The 18,328-nt window shown below is 40.4% G+C and overlaps 1 protein-coding gene across 1 annotated transcript in view; it reads right to left on the bottom strand.

Annotated features, from left to right (window-relative positions):
- LOC137043281 (reelin-like) overlaps nucleotides 1-18,328 on the bottom strand; it is a 176,033-nt gene that overhangs the window by 51,275 nt on the left and 106,430 nt on the right. Inside the window, exons 14-28 of the mRNA XM_067419486.1 lie at nucleotides 17,558-17,766; nucleotides 16,028-16,156; nucleotides 15,816-15,925; nucleotides 14,079-14,145; nucleotides 13,765-13,998; nucleotides 12,510-12,671; nucleotides 10,945-11,181; nucleotides 9,879-10,071; nucleotides 9,048-9,160; nucleotides 7,612-7,749; nucleotides 7,076-7,262; nucleotides 6,275-6,480; nucleotides 4,832-5,003; nucleotides 3,775-3,981; nucleotides 2,170-2,405 (exon numbers count right to left, since the gene is read on the bottom strand). Of these exons, the coding sequence (XP_067275587.1) occupies nucleotides 2,170-2,405; nucleotides 3,775-3,981; nucleotides 4,832-5,003; nucleotides 6,275-6,480; nucleotides 7,076-7,262; nucleotides 7,612-7,749; nucleotides 9,048-9,160; nucleotides 9,879-10,071; nucleotides 10,945-11,181; nucleotides 12,510-12,671; nucleotides 13,765-13,998; nucleotides 14,079-14,145; nucleotides 15,816-15,925; nucleotides 16,028-16,156; nucleotides 17,558-17,766 (2,600 nt within the window). The remainder of the gene's footprint in view (nucleotides 1-2,169; nucleotides 2,406-3,774; nucleotides 3,982-4,831; nucleotides 5,004-6,274; nucleotides 6,481-7,075; nucleotides 7,263-7,611; nucleotides 7,750-9,047; nucleotides 9,161-9,878; nucleotides 10,072-10,944; nucleotides 11,182-12,509; nucleotides 12,672-13,764; nucleotides 13,999-14,078; nucleotides 14,146-15,815; nucleotides 15,926-16,027; nucleotides 16,157-17,557; nucleotides 17,767-18,328) is intronic.

Genomic DNA, 18,328 nt, shown 5'->3' with positions numbered 1-18,328 from the left:
ACTTTTTACTCCACTACATTTTTATCAAGGTCCTCGAAGTCGAAAGTCATTTCTGTCGCAGCTTTGAAAGTCAGTGGATGATTTTTTTTCTTCTTAATTTAAAAAAAAAAAAGATATATATATATTTGCAGACAGCCTATCAGTAATCACTCTTGTAGAGTCATGCAAAGTTTCCCAACAGTTTTTGAACACTGATCCTTATTTAGAAAAATGGAAGAATACGGTTCCTCGGCACAGTGTGTGCAATCATGGCCATATTTAAAAATTATGTTTAATTAGTTTTCTGAAAAAAATAAAGATAAGTTTAGTTGGCATCCACTATGCATGTCTGATAAAATGTTCAAAAATGTAATTGTCTGGGAGAAAAAGAAGAGTAAAGAGTTGTGAGAATATCAGATGTGTATCAGTGTATTGGATCCGTGCATCCGGCCTTAAAGTGACAGCAGCTTTGTAACTTTTCTACAAGTATTTAAATTAGTTTAAGTATGCTAGTATGTCGGATGGTGCATCATTGACTGGTTTAAACCATCATAATGTGCATAATGTACAACAAAAATAAAATAATGCATTGACATAAAAAAAGGAAATTTACTTTTGATGCGCAAGTACTTTTAAAAACAAATACTTCTGTACTTTTACTTGAAGGTAGGGTAGGTAAGAATTGGTTAAAACATTTTTTTTCCAAATTTGTAACAAATATATCAATACGTAACTCAAATGTAAGTACTCTGAAAAATAAAGTTTGAAAACTGAGTGTCTGTAGACCTCTCAGGACTGTTTTAAAGACAGCTCATTATTTCCATTCACTCCACCTTCTCCCTTCTGGGCTCTTTCCAAAGCCACGCCCCCAAAATACACAAACGCGCTTCACCGACCAATCAGCAGGAAGACGCATTATTGACCCGAGATGTGACATCATGTCAGAATCACATGTAATTAAACATCTTAACTTTATCAGGATGAATATAAACAGATAAGATGTCTTTTAGTCCTCACTATCAATCTAGAATACCGATACTGGTAAAGTTTAAAATATATTTGTGTTTAATTCGGTAACAAGCTAGTTATATTTATAAGGCCAAGCTAAACACGGGTAGCATTGATACATGTTCTTCCAATAACATCAGTTATACTGTGATGAAGAGGAATTTAGTGTAAGATTCATAACATATACTGTGTTTAGCATGTAAGAGTTTCCATGATGAACGCATTGTTGATTAGCAGTAGCTAAAACTAATTTAGTTCTAGAAAAAGTTCCTGGATGTGTTGTGCTAGCTTTTACACATGCATTTTGTTATCTAAAATTTAATTTTGTGAAATTCAACACGACAGCGATCAACCTGGGCTAAACATATTTAGTATTTATCATCTCTACTAATGGCTAAGTGTATAATATTGTAAGTTTATGCTCAGTAATGTAATGTTAGCTATATTAGGCAGCTTCATGTGCTAGTGATACATAAACATAAACCAAAAAGATGTATAATCAAAATGAAAGATTACCTGTCCAGCAGAAATACAGCCATCAAGTAGTCGTTATTCAGGTCCCTCAGTTCGCCATCGTTGGAAAGCCATGCCGATATTTACTCGCGTTTGATTTCTTTGTTCATCCAAAGACTTCTTGTGCATTGCCTTTTCTCGTACTGTCTTCCTTTCATTGTTTGCCTTCGCTGACTGCAAAACCCGGCACTGTGAATTTTGAATGCTCTTTCTCTGCCATTATTTTGCCTAGGTTTCAAGCCAAATCAAACGGGTGCGCGCACGTGGGCGGATCCTGTAGCGAAAGCGGTGGTTGCCATGGTAGCGAGAGAGTAACAGTCACCCAAGCCAATCACTTGATTCGTCCCGAACGAAAATAATGAGCGGTGTTTATTGCAGATTAAAAAGTCTAGAGTCACTCGATTTTTACACTCTCCTTTTCAGAGTACTTACATTTTAATTATGTATTGACAAATAAAAAAAGTTTAAACAAATTTGGACAGTGTTTTAGATCAGTCCTACCTACCCTACCTTTAAGTAAAAATCATTTTTTTTAAACTTTCATTTAATATTTGACCAGTAGTACTTTTACTTTTACTCAAGTAATAGAGTACTTTGTCCACCTCTGGTATTTTGGTCTTGTTTTCTATCAAAAATATGGAAGATTGGGAACAATCCCAGTCCAGTTACCTGGCAGCCACGTTTCGTGGTAGAACGACAGTGATCCTGGTCCAGCGCTCGTAGTCTCCTGTGTTGTAAACAGTGGGTTCTCTGAGTTCCCGACCGCTGCCCTCGCAGCTGGATGCCCCAGGGGATGCTGGGTAACAGCCCTCGTGCACCAGAGCCCATGTGCGGCCCGCGTCATGAGAATACTGGAGCAGAACTGGCGCCGACGCACTGAAGGCCGACTCACAGCCGATGTTAAGCTGAAGGAGAAGCACAGCACAGCAGACATTATACCAACATTAATGATGGCGTGGGTTTAAGCGTCTTAATCTCAGCAGAAAACAGCATGCTCCACATGAACAACACCAACCAAACTCTTCCAGTCTCAGAGACGACTAGAGTGAGTGACGACGGGGCTAAGAGATGCTGTTCAGCCAATCAGAACCAGAGGATGGCATTATGCAAATTAGTTACAAACCTGTGCAGGTTCAGGAAGTGAGACTAAATTACTGACAACTCTTTCTTTTAGGAGATAATAACTCCATTTATCTGTGCTTTGTGGAAGGGCCGGCTCGCGGCATAGGCAGAATAGGCAAATTCTAGGGGCGCCACTCGTCAATAGGGGTGCTAAAATTAGGGATTTTTCCAGTTTTATTACTGGTACTATTTTATTAATATTCATTTGAAATATTACCCAAATAAACAGTTTAACGTAGGGAATGTGTTGTCTCGCATCGCCTCTCGCGCATCTAATGTAGCCAGGATTGCTTTCGTTTTTTTAATGTGTTTGGTTGCTCACACCAGACAGTGAAAGTTGCCTGATTATTTATGCCGGATGGCCGAATTCACAGTGTCAAAAAGACAGAAGCCCTCTGATGCAGGGTAGATAAGGAATAAGGGGATAAAGACAGAGGTAAAGTGATGAATGAACAGTTTATTTAATTGCATAGTAAAATACGAATGTTTGTAGTTATTTTTACCTTAAACTTTGCAGCTGTTCTGGGTGTGATTTTGTAATCAAAAATTCATGTCAGTTATCATTTTTTTAATAGCCTAATGTTTTTACTGTTGTGCAATTTCAAGGGGATATATGGCACTTTTAAAATGTATTTTCCGAAATTAGTAATGATCTTTATATACAGGCTTATTTAAAATAGCAACAAAAAATTGTAAAATGCACATTAAATATGCAAATTTCTCATGTGCATAGTTTAGTGGGAGATTGCTGCCATCTATTGGAAAACAAATACTTTAGCAATTTCTCAATGAACAGTTTGTGCACTAATGTTAGATGCATTTGCTCTTGGTATTTGCGTATAGGCTGTAATATATATATACACACCCTTTAGGAACACAATGATGGGGTAGAATAGACTGGATTCATGGTACAATTTTTAAAACACAACCAACATATGAAACAACAGCATGCATTACAAAAATAAAACAGTCCCAGTGTCTCCACAACTTGGACTTATAACATGTAATGTTAGTGCTAAACCTTAATGCAAGGTGCACCAAGTAAAATCTTGCCTAGGCCAGCAAATTGGTCAGGGCCGGCCCTGCTTTGTGAGTGTGTGAGTGTCTGAGTGTGTAAAAGAAGAATTCCTGCACGTAGCCTTACATCAGTACCTTGAACTGCAGTGTGTATCCAGGACGGAGAGACAGGTCTCGGGTCACGGCCATCCGGTCCCCATCCGATCGGCCGAACACAATGGCAGACGGCGTGGGAGAGCAGAAGCTGCCATTACGGTCCTTGTCCATTCCTTCATTTCCCAGCATCAGCCACACACTCATCTGGTTCAGCGGATGATCAAAAGCCGGCTTCTCGTAGATGTTCTGCAGCAGAGGTGGACAAAGTGCACAACTTCGTTACTGGAGTAAAAGTAAAAGTACAGAAGTATTTGTTCAAGAAAGTACTTAAGTATTAAAAGTAAATTTTCTTTATGTCAACGCATTCTTTTATTATAGTTGTATAAATGCACATTATGCCATCATGGTTTAAGCCAGTCAGTGACGCTCCATCTGACACACTAGCAGACGACTAACTTAAACTCATTTAAATACTTGTAGAAAAGTTACAAAGCTGCTGTCACTTTAAGGCCGAATGCACGGATCCAATACACTGATACACATCTGATATTCTCCCAGCTGTTACTCTTCTCTTTCTCCTCTTATTTACATTTTTTAACATTTTATGAGACATGCATCAAGTGTACAAGCCAAATGAACTAATCTTTTCAGAAAACTTAAACATACTTTCTAAGTATTGCCATGAGTGCACACACTGTGCCAAGGAACCGTCTTCTTCCATTTTGCGATAAACTGATAATTGTTCAAAAAATGTTGGGAAACTTCACGAGACTCTACAAGAGTGATTCCTGAAAGGCTTTCTGCAAAAACCCAAACACCTTTTAAAGAAGAAAAAAATCATCACTGACTTTCAAAGCTGCGACAGAAACGACTTTCGACTTCGAGGACCTTGATAGAAATGTAGTGGAGTAAAAAGGATGATATTTGTCTTTCAGATGGAGTGAAGTTAAAGTACAGATACTCAAAAAGTGAACTTAAGTACAGTACTCGAGTAAATGAGCTGAGTTACTGTCCAGCTCTGTTCAGCAGGGAGACAGCCCAGTTTCTCTCTCATCCCTTTAATGCTGCAGTAGAATCGGTCCCTGGGGAGACTCACCTGAGGAAGCGTGGGGTCGGCCATCGGGATGACATGCTTCTCTCGCTCCGACAGAATAATCACGTCATCGATGGCCCACTGATCGTAGCCCGAGCCGGAGTGCAGCGGCTGCCACCAGCGGAAGCGCGTGCAGGGCGTTTTAGAGGCCAGGGGAAGCTCATAATGAACAAACCTGTGGACAAAGCCACAAACACTCATATTACACTCCTATAAAGATGCTAATTCACAGTACAATGACTTTATACGCTAGAAAAAATGCTCTTCTTACTCAGTAATTTTGTCTCGTTTCCAGTCTAAATATCTAACAATTCTTAAATCAAGATGCATTTACTAGATCAGTAAAACGACATAAGATATTTTTTCTTGTTTTAAAAAAATAAATAAATCAAAATGAGTTTTTCTTAAAACAGGCAAAATGATCTGCCTGTCTTATAATCTTGTTTCTGATTGGAATCTTGTTTCTTGTTTGGTCCCAAACAGAAATTAGATTATTTTTCTCATCCCATTGGCAGATCATTTTGCTAGTTTTAAGAAAAAACTCGCTACATTTTGATTTTACTTTCAACAAACAAGAAAAAAATATGTTGTTTTACTTATATAGTAAATGCATCATGATTTAAGAATATTTAGATATTTGGACTGGAAACAAGAAAAAAATACTAAATAAGAAGAGCATTTTTGCAGTGTACTCTTTATTCTAGAACTATATTAGCAGTTTAGATCAAATAACTAGTTGCTGTATTTTCATAATTTTTAGGGCCGGTCACACAGAACACATTATCATATTCCACTTAGAGGAGTTATATTAGAGTAAAAAAGCTTAAATAAACAGATCATTGTTTTTGAACTCCCCACCACTTTTTAAAACAAAGTAACCATCAGTGTTGCCACAGTAACTTTGAAAAATTAATCTGATTACTGATTACTCCTTTAAAAAGTAACTTAGTTACTTTACAGATTACTTGATTTTAAAAGTAACTAAGTAAGATTACAAGTTACTTTATTTATCCGACACCAGCCCTGCCGCCTCAACACAGAAATGACGACCGCTTTCGCCAACACTCACTTTGGTGGAACAGTAATGTCAGCAATGTATCTCCTGACATTTTAAGTTGAAATTAAAAAATATTTCCTGAAAATATACTCTCCCCGAGAAACAAGAAGAAAGTAAAAATATATATTTTAAATTTTTACTAAGGAAAATTACTAAAACAGTAACTCATAGTGACTTGGATAAGTTACTTAAATCTGATTACTTCTTTGTAAATTGTAATGCGTTAGATTACTCGTTACTGGAAAAAAGTAGTCAGATTAGAGTAACGTGTTACTGGCATCACTGGTAACCACCATGTGTCCCAGTGAATTATTTAGACTGCAGTGTTTGTAGGATGTTTCCTGGCACAGTTGTGTGTGAATGCATCTATTGATGCCCGTTTTTCTCACCGTGGTCTGGTGAAGTCAGTGAAGTACATCTCTGCGATCAGACCCCAGCTGATGCCGCCATCGTTGCTGAACTGCAGCAGAAGCCCCTCCTCCCTGCTGTCTGCCTGATTGCACTCCACTCCGTCTCCGCCCATCCGCAGGTAAAACTGCACAAACTCCGCCCACTCCGTGTCCAAGTCCCAGCTGACCAGCTGCCGCAGCCCAGCCTGACGACACCAGCACAAAAACATCACTTATACATAGTTTATAGAAACTTTTCTGAAACGTTTCAGTTGGATGTTTGTCGAACGTTTTTTAAATGTTGCTACTTGTTTTCAGAATATTCAGAGAACATTCAAAAATAACATTCCCATAATGTTTGAAGACTGATACAATGGAATAAAATGCAGTATCTCTAACTAAAATAACACTGCTTTATACAGCTCTAATGCACTGAATCGTGAATCTGTAACCTTTTGGTTTGTTCCTTCATTATTTAGTTTATGTCTTATTGATGTAATCATTTTGATCTTTTCAGTTGACTAACCTATTTTGGGTCCACACATTTCTTCATGTTTAAATATGCTCTACTGTTGTTTCCCTTTTTGGACCGAATGTTTTTTGAAGTGTATTTATTCCTTTCATTGAGACTTTCATAAACGATACAGAATTTCATTATGAAAGAAACTGAGGGACAAAACAAAAACTGCTTTAGAGTCCAGCTGTAATATTATCGATTATATCGAAGACTGTATGACGATTGCATGATGACTGTATGTCGACTGTATGATGACTGTGTGATGACTGTATGACTGATCGCACCTTACTGAAGTACAGAGAGGATCCGGAGGAAACGACGCCACAGCCCTGGTCAGGAGGCACGATATCGCCTCCGGTCACTTCCTGCCAGGCTGACATCAGGGTTTCCTGCGACTCGAAGTCTGAGAGCACACTGGAGGCCAGAGTGTTGAAGGGCTGGCAGTCTGAGCCGGTGAAGCCTTCGTCACACCTGTGAAGAGAGCAGAGCAAAGAGGACCTTCAGTAACACACGGACCGTCACCACACACGCTCCACCAAAATATCTCTAAAATAAGAAAAATGATTTTTTTTGCAGCACAACAAAGCACAGACACTCTTAAACCCAATCTTACCTCCTATTATGACTACATGATATCACAGGAACTGTAACTTCATTGTATTTTAAATATGCATTGTATAATATATGTGACCCTGGAGCACAAAACCAGTCATAATCTCATAATATTTTTTCCCAAAACAAGACAATAACTTTTGCTTGTCTAGTAAATACTAAAGGCATTTTTTGCAGTGTGTAAATGTTGTTTGTGTTTGTGTCTGACCTGCAGTGTCCGTGGTCGCACCACCCATGTCCTCGGCACATCTGTGGACATTGCTGCCCGATGTAGATGTCATCCAGAGCCCACTCGTCCTGCTCCTGATAGTAACTCTGGATCCAGCGGAAGCGTGTCGCACTCGACCTGAAAACAGCAGGAAACCAGAGTGAGACACAACAAGAAAAATCTCCTCTTCAAAAAATGCTTTTCTTACTTAGTATTTTTGTCTTGTTTCTGGTCCAAATATAATGCAATTCCTAAACAAGAAGTATTTACCAGACAAGCTAAAGTAATTGTCTTGCTTTGGGGGAAAAATAACTCAAAATTAAGAGAGTTTTTTAAAATAGGCAAAATAATCTGCCAGTGGGGTAAGAAAAATAATCTTAATTGGCAGATTATTTTGATTATTTTAAAAACTCTCTTCATTTTGAGTTATTTTTCCCCCAAAGCAAGACAATTACTTTAGCTTGTCTAGTAAATACTTCTTGTTTAGGAATTGTATGATCATTAAAATAAGAAAAAAGGTAACACCTAATTTCATTAGTCCACTTAAGACACTCTTCTAAGTTTGCAACTCCATGTCAACTCACTCTCTTTTGAGGGATCTGTACTTTACTCGAGTATCATTTTTGGGGAGTACTCATGACTTTACTCAAGTATGTTTGACAGGCAAATATTATACTCTTTACTCCATTACATTTCTATTCATAACAGTAAGTACTACTTCTAAAACAAAACAAAAAAGGTATTGGGAAAAAAAAAGAATTGTGCAGGCACCACTGTTTGGGACGGCCTATCAGCAATCAGCTTCAGCTTTCCACCAAAGTCAACTCTATGGTCAGATTTAGATAAGAGACGAAACAATGGATGAAGACCCAGCAGGGAATGTGCCAAACCCATGATGTTCTTGAGTATGCGGCATGTTTAACACAGTCAGGGTCAAATGTGGCTGCAAAACATCCATTAAATCTCTAGTTTGTCAAAGCGCTGCCATTGTGCGATCGCCTTGAGGCCCAGTGAGAAATGTTAAAAATAGCAACATGGTAAAAAGATGAAAATGACTTGATTTTACTTTAAATCCCTTTTACATTCTCCAAGGTATTAACATTTTTCATAACTCCATGGAGGACGTTTCTGTACATAAATGTAAGCACTGTGGCAGTAGTAATGCAATCTTTAGAAAATGTCCTCTTGATACTCGAGTACCTTTAAAAACAAGTACTTCAGTAATTTACTTAAGTAGACATCTGACTGTAGTATTTTTACTAGTACTTGAGTAAAATTTAGCAAGGGGTATATGTACTTTTACTCAAGTAATGAAGCTGTGTACTCTGTCCGCCTCTGCTCTCTCAAGACTACAACGGAGGCATTTCAGGGATATAAAAAACATGCATGTTTAATAATGTAATAATGAAATTCTCAGCATGTGGTTTGTGTCTCACCAGGTCTTGTAAGGCAGGGGAAGCGTGATCCGTCTCCAGTCTGTGAACTCAGATGGATGATAGACGCTGGAGGCAGTGAACTCAGAGCAGCTCGGCATGCCCGGCAGACAGGCCTACACCAACAAACCAGGAGATAAACACCTCAAACACCCAGTGCTTTCTCAAAGAATAATCCATAATCTGAGTTATAACTGTCCTCCAATCCTTACAAAAAGTGCCATGGAGGTACTAAGACTCAGTGAACACCTGTACTGTAAGCAGTGATTGTCATGGTATTTACATCATACTCCTAATCACAAAAACACAGTGACACTGGTGAATTTACACTGAAAAAAATGCTCTTCTTATTTAGTATTTTTTTGCTTCTTTCTAGTCCATATATCTAAATATTCTTAAATCAAGCTGCATTTACTAGAGAAGTCAAATGACATATTTTTCTTGTTTTCTGGGGAAAATATCAAAGTGAAGTAAGTTTTTGCTTAAAACAAGCAAAATGATCTGCCAATGGGGTGAGAAAAATAATCTTATTTCTGTTTGGGACGGAAACAAGAAACAAAAATTCAATCAGAAATAAGATTATTTTTCTCCCCCCAATGGCAGATCATTTTGCCAATCCATCTTGATTAAAGAATCTAGTCAATCCATCTTGATTTAAGAATTGATAGATATTTAGACCAGAAACAAGACAAAATTACTAAGTAAGAAGAGCTTTATTGCAGTGTGTAAGCATTGATTATCATGGTATCTACATCATACTTCAAATCACAAAAACATGGAAATACTCTGGTGAATTTAGGTCCTTTGCTTTAGAGTACATGTTGGTGTTCTCACCTCTTTGACAAGATGCCAAGTTAAGCCATGATTGGTGGAGAACTCCAGCCGAACCTGAGTGTCGATGTGCGGCGAAGGCTCCCGTCCGCAGCCCATGACCAGTGAGAATTGGATCATGTAGGACGCGCCAATCTGCATTGACTGCGTCTCCACATAGCGAATGCTGGAGGCCGAGCCGTGATCGCCTGAAAAACTGAGCAAATATATGCACTATTGAGGCTTAGACTGTCATTCCGAACCGGCTCCGAAGGGAAGAGCTTGCACTGTTTGGATATCAATGCATTATTAAAGGGTTAGTTCAGCCAAAAATGTAAATTGTGTGATTAATTCCTCCTGTGGTTGGACAGCCATCAGACCTCCGCTCATCTTCACACACAGATGAAGATATTAGTGTTGAAATCCGATGGCTCAGAAAGGCCTTCATTGACACCAATGTCATTTCCTCTCTCAAGACCCATAAAGGCACTAAAGACGTCGTTACAAAGCCCATCTCACTACAGCGGCTCTACAATAGTTTTATGAAGGGGCGAGAATAGTTTTTGTGTGCAAAAAAATTAAATAACAACTTATATAATTGATGGCCGATTTCAAAACAAAGATCCTTATGGTTTTGAATCAGTGAATCGATTCATGATTCGGATCGCCAAAGTCTAGGCCTTTCTGAGCCATCGGATTTCAACACTAATATCTTCATCTGTGTGTGAAGATGAACGGAGGTCTGACGGTTGTCCAACCACAGGAGGAATTAATCACACAATTTACATTTTTGGTTTAACTAACACTTTAATTGCAGGAATATTCTGCCGTTTTTCGCGCTGCACACAAAAGCAATTTTCCATCCCTTTGCTTGTCCATAGAAGTCAAAAGCCCTAGAGTTTTAATATAGAACACTATTGAATCTACATGAAAATAAATACTAGCTTTCTTTTAAATTTTAGGATGGGGATCCCTGATGATAATGATAACCGCCTGGCTCAAATGATTGATGCTGATTAAAGTGCAAACTAAAAGACGAGTAATGTGAATGCAGATGAATAGAGGCGGCGCGACACACATGGAGCCGTACCTGAGAGTCCAGTCGTGCTGGCAGTATGGCTGCACGTTCCCCAGATAGAAGCCCAGGCTCTGAGTCACATCTAACACATTACTGAAGTCCAGGCTGATGATGTTGAAGAGGACAGAGGTCATGCTGATCTCATCCACAGCCCAGACGTCCTGTCCGCGGCCAGAATGGTACGGCTGCCACCAGCGGAACTGGACCCCGAACTTACGGGCCCCGGGAGGAAGTTCCACAGAGACGATCCTGAGAGAACAGCTGAAGCCTCAACACACTGATCACACAACACATCTCTGACTTACACTCACCTAAAGGTTTATTAGGAACACCTGTTCAATTTCTCATTAATGCAATTATCTAATCAACCAATCCCATGGCAGTTGTTTCAATGCATTTAGGGGTGTGGTCTTGGTCAAGACAATCTCCTGAACTCCAAACTGAATGTCAGAATGGGAAAGAAAGGCGATTTGAGCAATTTTGAGCGTGGCATGGTTGTTGGTGCCAGACGGGCCGGTCTGAGTATTTCACAATCTGCTCAGTTACTGGGATTTTCACACACAACCATTTCTAGGGTTTACAAAGAATGGTGTGAAAAGGGAAAAACATCCCTGTGGGCAAAAATGCCTTGTTGATGCTCGAGGTCAGAGGAGAATGGGCCGACTGATTCAAGCTGATAGAAGAGCAACTTTGACTGAAATAACCACTCGTTACAACCGAGGTATGCAGCAAAGCATTTGTGAAGCCACAACACACACAACCTTGAGGCAGATGGGCTACACCAGCAGAAGACCCCACCGGGCACCACTCATCTCCACTACAAATAGGAAAAAGAGGCGACAATTTGCAGGAGCTCACCAAAATTGGACAGTTGAAGACTGGAAAAATGTTGCCTGGTCTGATGAGTCTCGATTTCTGTTGAGACATTCAGGTGGTAGAGTCAGAATTTGGCGTAAACAGAATGAGAACATGGATCCATCATGCCTTGTTCCCACTGTGCAGGCTGGTGGTGGTGGTGTAATGGTGTGGGGATGTTTTCTTGTCACACTTTAGGCCCCTTAGTGCCAATTGGGCATCGTTTAAATGCCTCGGCCTACCTGAGCATTGTTTCTGACCATGTCCATCCCTTTATGACCACCATGTGCCCATCCTCTGATGGCTACCTCCAGCAGGATAATGCACCATGTCACAAAAACTTGTCTTGAACATGACAATGAGTTGACTGAACTAAAAATGCCGCCACAGTCACCAGATCCCAACCCAATAGAGCATATTTGGGATGTGGTGGAACTCTCACTTTCATTAGAGTATTAGTGTACTGTTAGGGTCGGGTTAGTAGAATAAGTTGACCTGTACTTGCAGTTACTTAAAGCAGGTGGACCTTCAAAATAAAGTGTAACCCTTTTTGAAAAAGGGTTAAACACTTAATATTCAGCAATATTATTGATTGACTGCACAATCCAATTAAAATAAAACTTGAACTAGATTGGTCTGAATAATGACTGTATTGTTTTAGAGCTCATATTTGATGAAGTTTGATCAGTGATTGTTATTTTCCTGTGTTCAGTGTGACGCACCTGGGCTCGTGGAAGCCCTGATAGGCGTAATGCTGCAGCAGAGTCCAGGTGATGGCGTTATCGGAGGAGTAATGCAGGAGCACACCTTCACCTGGCTGATCAGGAGCAGGACACGAGCTGGAGGTGCTGCGGCTGCCCAGCCTGAGAGTGAACTGTAGATACCTGAGAGAGAGAGAGAGAGAGAGAGAGAGAGAGAGAGAGAGAGAGAGAGAGAGAGAGAGAGAGAGAGAGAGAGAGAGAGAGAGAGAGAGAGAGAGAGAGAGAGAGAGAGAGAGAGAGAGAGAGAGAGAGAGAGAGAGAGAGATTCTTCACATTCTACACAATCATTAATTAATATGTATACAGAACAAATCCAAAGTCTTTGCTTGCTTTGTTGACTATGAGAAGGCTTTCTTTTCGCATGATGATGTGAGGACTCTTCCTAAAACTACAGGAAAATGGGACTAAATGGAAAATATTTGATTTGATCAGCATCATGTAGAAAAACAACATGTGTTGTAAAAATAGGGAACAAACAAACAGAATTTTTCTCCCAAAACTGAGGAGTCAGACAAGGCTGTCCATTGAGCCTCACTCCATTTAACATTTATATAAATGAATTAGCCAAAGCATTAAATAACTCGACCGCCCCTGGCCCAATCCTGGCTGAATCAGAGATCAGATGTCTCGTCTTTTTAGATGATTTAGTCCTTCTGTCTAAAACTACAGAGAGGATACAACAGCTCCTCAACATCATAGAGCCATTCAGTCAGACGTGGGCTCTTAACATTAACCTTGCAAAAACTAAAACAATGATTTTTCAATATAGATCCAGGTGTGGGGAAAATAAATACATCTTCCGAGCAGGAAACCAGGTCCTCCGGCACACACATGAATACACCCCTCTAGAACTAAAACTGAGTAAAACTCAGCAGGGAACTTCAATCTGGCTGTGATTGCGCTGAAAGCAAAGCTAATGAGGGTCTTCAACATGATTCAAAATACAATTCCACATGAAATGCCAATTCACACCTGGCTAAAAATCCTAAAAGCAATAATTGAACAAATTGCACTATATGGCAGTGGGATAGAGAACCAAGAACCATACAAACACAAAACCCTAACCATATACAGGTGTGTGTGTGTGTGTGTGTGTGTGTGTGTGTGTGTGTGTGTGTGTGTGTGTGTGTGTGTGTGTGTGTGTGTGTGTGTGTGTGTGTGTGTGTGTGTGTGTGTGTGTGTGTGTGTGTGTGTGTGTGTGTGTGTGTGTGTGTACCTGGCCTGTGAGCTGTCCAGTGGAGTTGTAATGATGTGTCTTCTACTGTCTCTGTTGAACACCAGAGCTTTCCCACTGGCCAGGACTCCGCAGGCGAAGCTGACCTCTGCCCCGCGCAGTGAGGAGAAGCTGTGATAGGACGACAGCCGGACGCTGGAGAAACTCTCGGACAGAAACGCAGGGAAGGTCTGAGACGCCAGCTCACACGCAGGCCCACTGAAACCAGGATCACACCTGAAGAGAAGATAAAGAACACATCTTCCTGTAAGGAGTTTTCAAAGTAAAAGAGTGTGTGGACTGAAGCGCAGTCATACTTGCAGCCGGTGCGTGAGCAGTGTCCTCTCCCAGAGCAGAAGCGCAGACAGGACGGTCCGATATACACTGGAACACACACGACATCCAGCGTCAACAGTGTGTCAATTAAAATATCCATTAATTAAAAAAAACAATATTCTATTAATGTTACAGGAGCAATGTTTGTTCATAACAGAGTCTGCAATGTTAAAGGTACGCAACGATATAACTCGTTTTGTTGATGTCAAGAGCCCGGTTATTTTAGTGCTACTTGATCTGACGGCAGCCTTTGATACAGTGGACCACGCAATCCTTCTGTCTCGCCTTAATCACTATGTTGGCATTAAAGGGTTAGTTCACGCCATAATGAAATGTCAGTCATTAACTCCTCTCCCTAATGTCCCTCCGCACCCGTAAGACCTCCGTTCATCTTCACACACAGTTTAAGATATTTTATATTTAGCCAGAGAGTTATATAAAGCAAAAAATAAAACCGGCCTGAGGATAGAGCCTTGTGGCACTCCTCTAGAAGAGGACGAGTTCCCAATCACTACAGAAAAGTTTCTGTTGGTCAAATATGACGAGAACCACTGAATCACAGTACTAATGTTGCTCCACACCCGTAAGACCTCCGTTCATCTTTGGAACACAGATTAAGATCATTTATATTTAGTCCGAGAGCTTTTCTGTTCCTCCATTGAATGTATTTACGGTAGACAGTCCCTTCTCAGAAAGGGAATAAAAACATCATCACAGTAGTCCATATGAGACATCAGTGGGTTAATTAGAGTCTCTTGAAGCATCCAAAATACATTTGGGTCCAAAAATAACAAAAACTACGACTTTATTCAGCATTGGCTTCTCTTCCGCGTTTGTGTTCAATCCTCAAATAAAGATTTAAACGGTTATGAATCAGAGAATTGACTCATGATTCGGATCGCCAATCTCACATGATTTCCGCAGTTTGACACGCGATCTGGATCATGAATGCCTCTTGGATCCATCATAGCAAGGCATAACATAGCTAATCACTGCTATGCTGATGATTTGCAGATTTATTTGCCTATGAGTCCAAAAAACACAGACGCAGTAGGGTCACTTATTGCGTGCATTTAGGATATTAAATTATGTTTGCAGCACAAAACTTGAATGAAGAAAAAACTGAATATATTTTATTTGGTGAGTCTGCAACCTCTGAACTTAATATGCTAACTTCAAAGCTTAGATTGACTATCAGAAATCTTGGTGTGACTTTTGATAGTAGCCTAAAACTTGACAAACAAATTGACAGTGTTGGTTAAAGCTAGTTTTTTTCAGCTACATCTATTGGCCAAGGTCAAAACTTTTTTAAAACGTTCCGAACCTTGAGAAAGCTATTCATGCTTTTATTAGTTCACGATACATACAATCACCGACATGGGTGTCTTTAAGGTTAAGCTTAAAACATATTTATTTAGACGGGCTTTTCATTTTTAGCAGTTGCTGTGGCAGTTTGTGTATTCTTTTGTTGTTGGTTTATAATAAAAAAATAATAATTATTGATTGATTGATTGATTGATTGATTGATTGATTGATTGATTGATTGATTGATTGATTGATTGATTGATTGATTGATTGATTAATTGATTGATTGAGAGTGTTCCCTGTCAGCTGGTTAAGCGTCCCAATCCTCTGCTCTTCATGTTCTGACTTTCAGCAGTGACTGTGAGCTGTGATTGGCTGTGTCTGAATCTGAGCTAAATGTGATTGGCTCTTACCGTTGTCGATGGCCCACATGTTGCTGGTTCCCACAGCGGTCTGTCTCCAGCGAAAGCGAGTGCTTTCAGTGAGCGCAGCGTTGGGCAGAGGAATCGTGATCCTGGTCCAGCTGCAGACACACAGTGAGATTAAACCCTGCTGTCATGACCACACACACACACACACACACACACACACACACACACACACACACACACACACACGCACTGACCCGCTGTAGTTCTCTGAGGAGTAGATGCTGCTGTGTGGCAGATGTGAGCCAACACACAGCTCAGGAAGACACTCGGTGTGCAGAAGTGACCACGAGCGGCCCTGATTTGTTGAGAACTCCAGATTGATGCTGTGATGAAGAAGGGAGATCAAACATCTTTAATGCTTTTATTATTAAAGTGTAGATCATGCTTTAGTTGCTGTTTGTCCTCTGTCTGTACTGATACTAACCCTCATCAACTACACACACACATACACACACACAAAGATGCACAAACAACAACTTCTGTTCAAGTCTCAAGTTCTATTCTATTCTATTCTATTCTATTCTATTCTATTCTATTCTATTCTATTCTGTTCTATTCTATTCTATTCTATTCTATTCTATTCTATTCTATTCTATTCTATTCTATTCTATTCTATTCTATTCTATTCTATTCATTTTAGTCAAAAGTGAGGATCTAATTAGAGGCTGTTTTCATATCAAAGTGTTATTCCCTCCTTCCTTCATCATTTAATGGTTTCTTTCAGACCTATTGTATGACTTCATCTCTTCAGTTATGTAAGATGTCTCAGTCTTATTCTGTTCAGTGTTATTGGGACCCCACTGGTCTTAAATACACTCAGCTAAAGGATTATTAGGAACACACACTAATACTGTGTTTGACCCCCTTTCACCTTCAGAACTGCCTTAATTCTCCGTGGCATTGATCAACAAGCTGCTGAAAGCATTCTTTAGAAATGTCGGCCCATATTGATAGGAGAGCATCTTGCAGTTGATGGAGATTTGTGGGATGCACATCCAGGGCACGAAGCTCCTGTTCCACCACATCCCTAAGATGCTCTATTGGGTTGAGATCTGGTGACATTTTTCCAGTCTTCAACTGTCCAATTTTGGTGAGCTTGTGCAAATTGTCGCCTCTTTTTCCTATTTGTGGTGGAGATGAGTGGTACCCGGTGGGGTCTTCTGCTGTTGTAGCCCATCCGCCTCAAGGTTGTGTGTGTTGTGGCTTCACAAATGCTTTGCTGCATACCTCGGTTGTAACGAGTGGTTATTTCAGTCAAAGTTGCTCTTCTATCAGCTTGAATCAGTCGGCCCATTCTCCTCTGACCTCGAGCATCAGCAATGCATTTTCTCCCACAGGACTGCTGCAGACTGGATGCTCTTCCCTTTTCACACCATTCTCTGTAAACCCTAGAAATGGTTGTGTGTGTAAATCCCAGTAACTGAGCAGATTGTGAAATACTCAGACCGGCCCGTCTGGCACCAACAACCATGCCACGCTCAAAACGGCTTAAATCACCTTTCTTTCCCATTCTGACATTCAGTTTGGAGTTCAGGAGATTTTCTTAACCAGGACCACACCCCTAAATGCACTGAAGAACTGCCATGTGATTGGCTGATTAGATAACTGCATTAATGAGAATTTGAACAGGTGTTCCTAATAATCCTTTAGGTGAGTGTATATGTGCTGTTGTGTTCCACAGAGGATCGGTGGGAATGGCATGATGAGTTTGGGTGAGAGAGCACCTGTTGGCCGGCTGATATGCGCCGCAGCCGAGGTTGACGGAGAACTGGACCAGGTGTGTGTTTGCTCCGGGCAGAACCGGCAGCAGCTGCAGGAAGTCCAGAGCCCAGACGTGACGGTTCGGCCCGCCATGAGACTTCTGCTCCAGACAGAACTGAGTGGCCGGAGTCTGTAGGTCTGTGGGCAAACCAACGGAGACAACTGTAGGAGTCTGCAAAGAGCAAAGAGATGTCGAGGACGTCTGAATCAATGAGACATCAGAGGAAAGAGAAGCACCACACATACCAATGAACACGCAACTCTTGAAAATGGCTACTTTAATCCTTAAATGCATACCTCGAGTCGTTAGCGGCCCGAGACGCCATTCACTACCCTCCTCCTCCTACTCATTCATTATCAAAAATTAGACATCTACCTTCTTAGTATTCCTCAATCAATCCATTTTAAACAATATAACAAGAAAAAGATAATACAATTATAATTGACGAAAACAAAACTATAATGATTATAATCTGCTAAACTTGAAATGGCTCAGCGATTTACAGCAGAGAGCAAGAACCGAACACTATCAGATAGTAGTGTCACTGATGATGGATGTGCTCAAGAACTGAAGGTATGTTTGGAGCAAAACACCTGAACACGTGTGAGAGTGAAAGTAGTATCTGTAGAGCATAGAGTCACAGAGAAAAATCTTGTAGGAGTTGTAAACTTTTAGGTTTTTTTCTCTCTTACAAACACAACACAACGGTTACACCTTCACACATTCGTCACGA

Source organism: Pseudorasbora parva, chromosome 16 (assembly GCF_024679245.1).
Source record: "Pseudorasbora parva isolate DD20220531a chromosome 16, ASM2467924v1, whole genome shotgun sequence".
Lineage (NCBI taxonomy): Eukaryota > Metazoa > Chordata > Actinopteri > Cypriniformes > Gobionidae > Pseudorasbora > Pseudorasbora parva.
The sequence above is the reverse complement of the archived record's forward strand: the minus strand, read 5'-3'. Positions and strand labels throughout refer to the sequence as shown.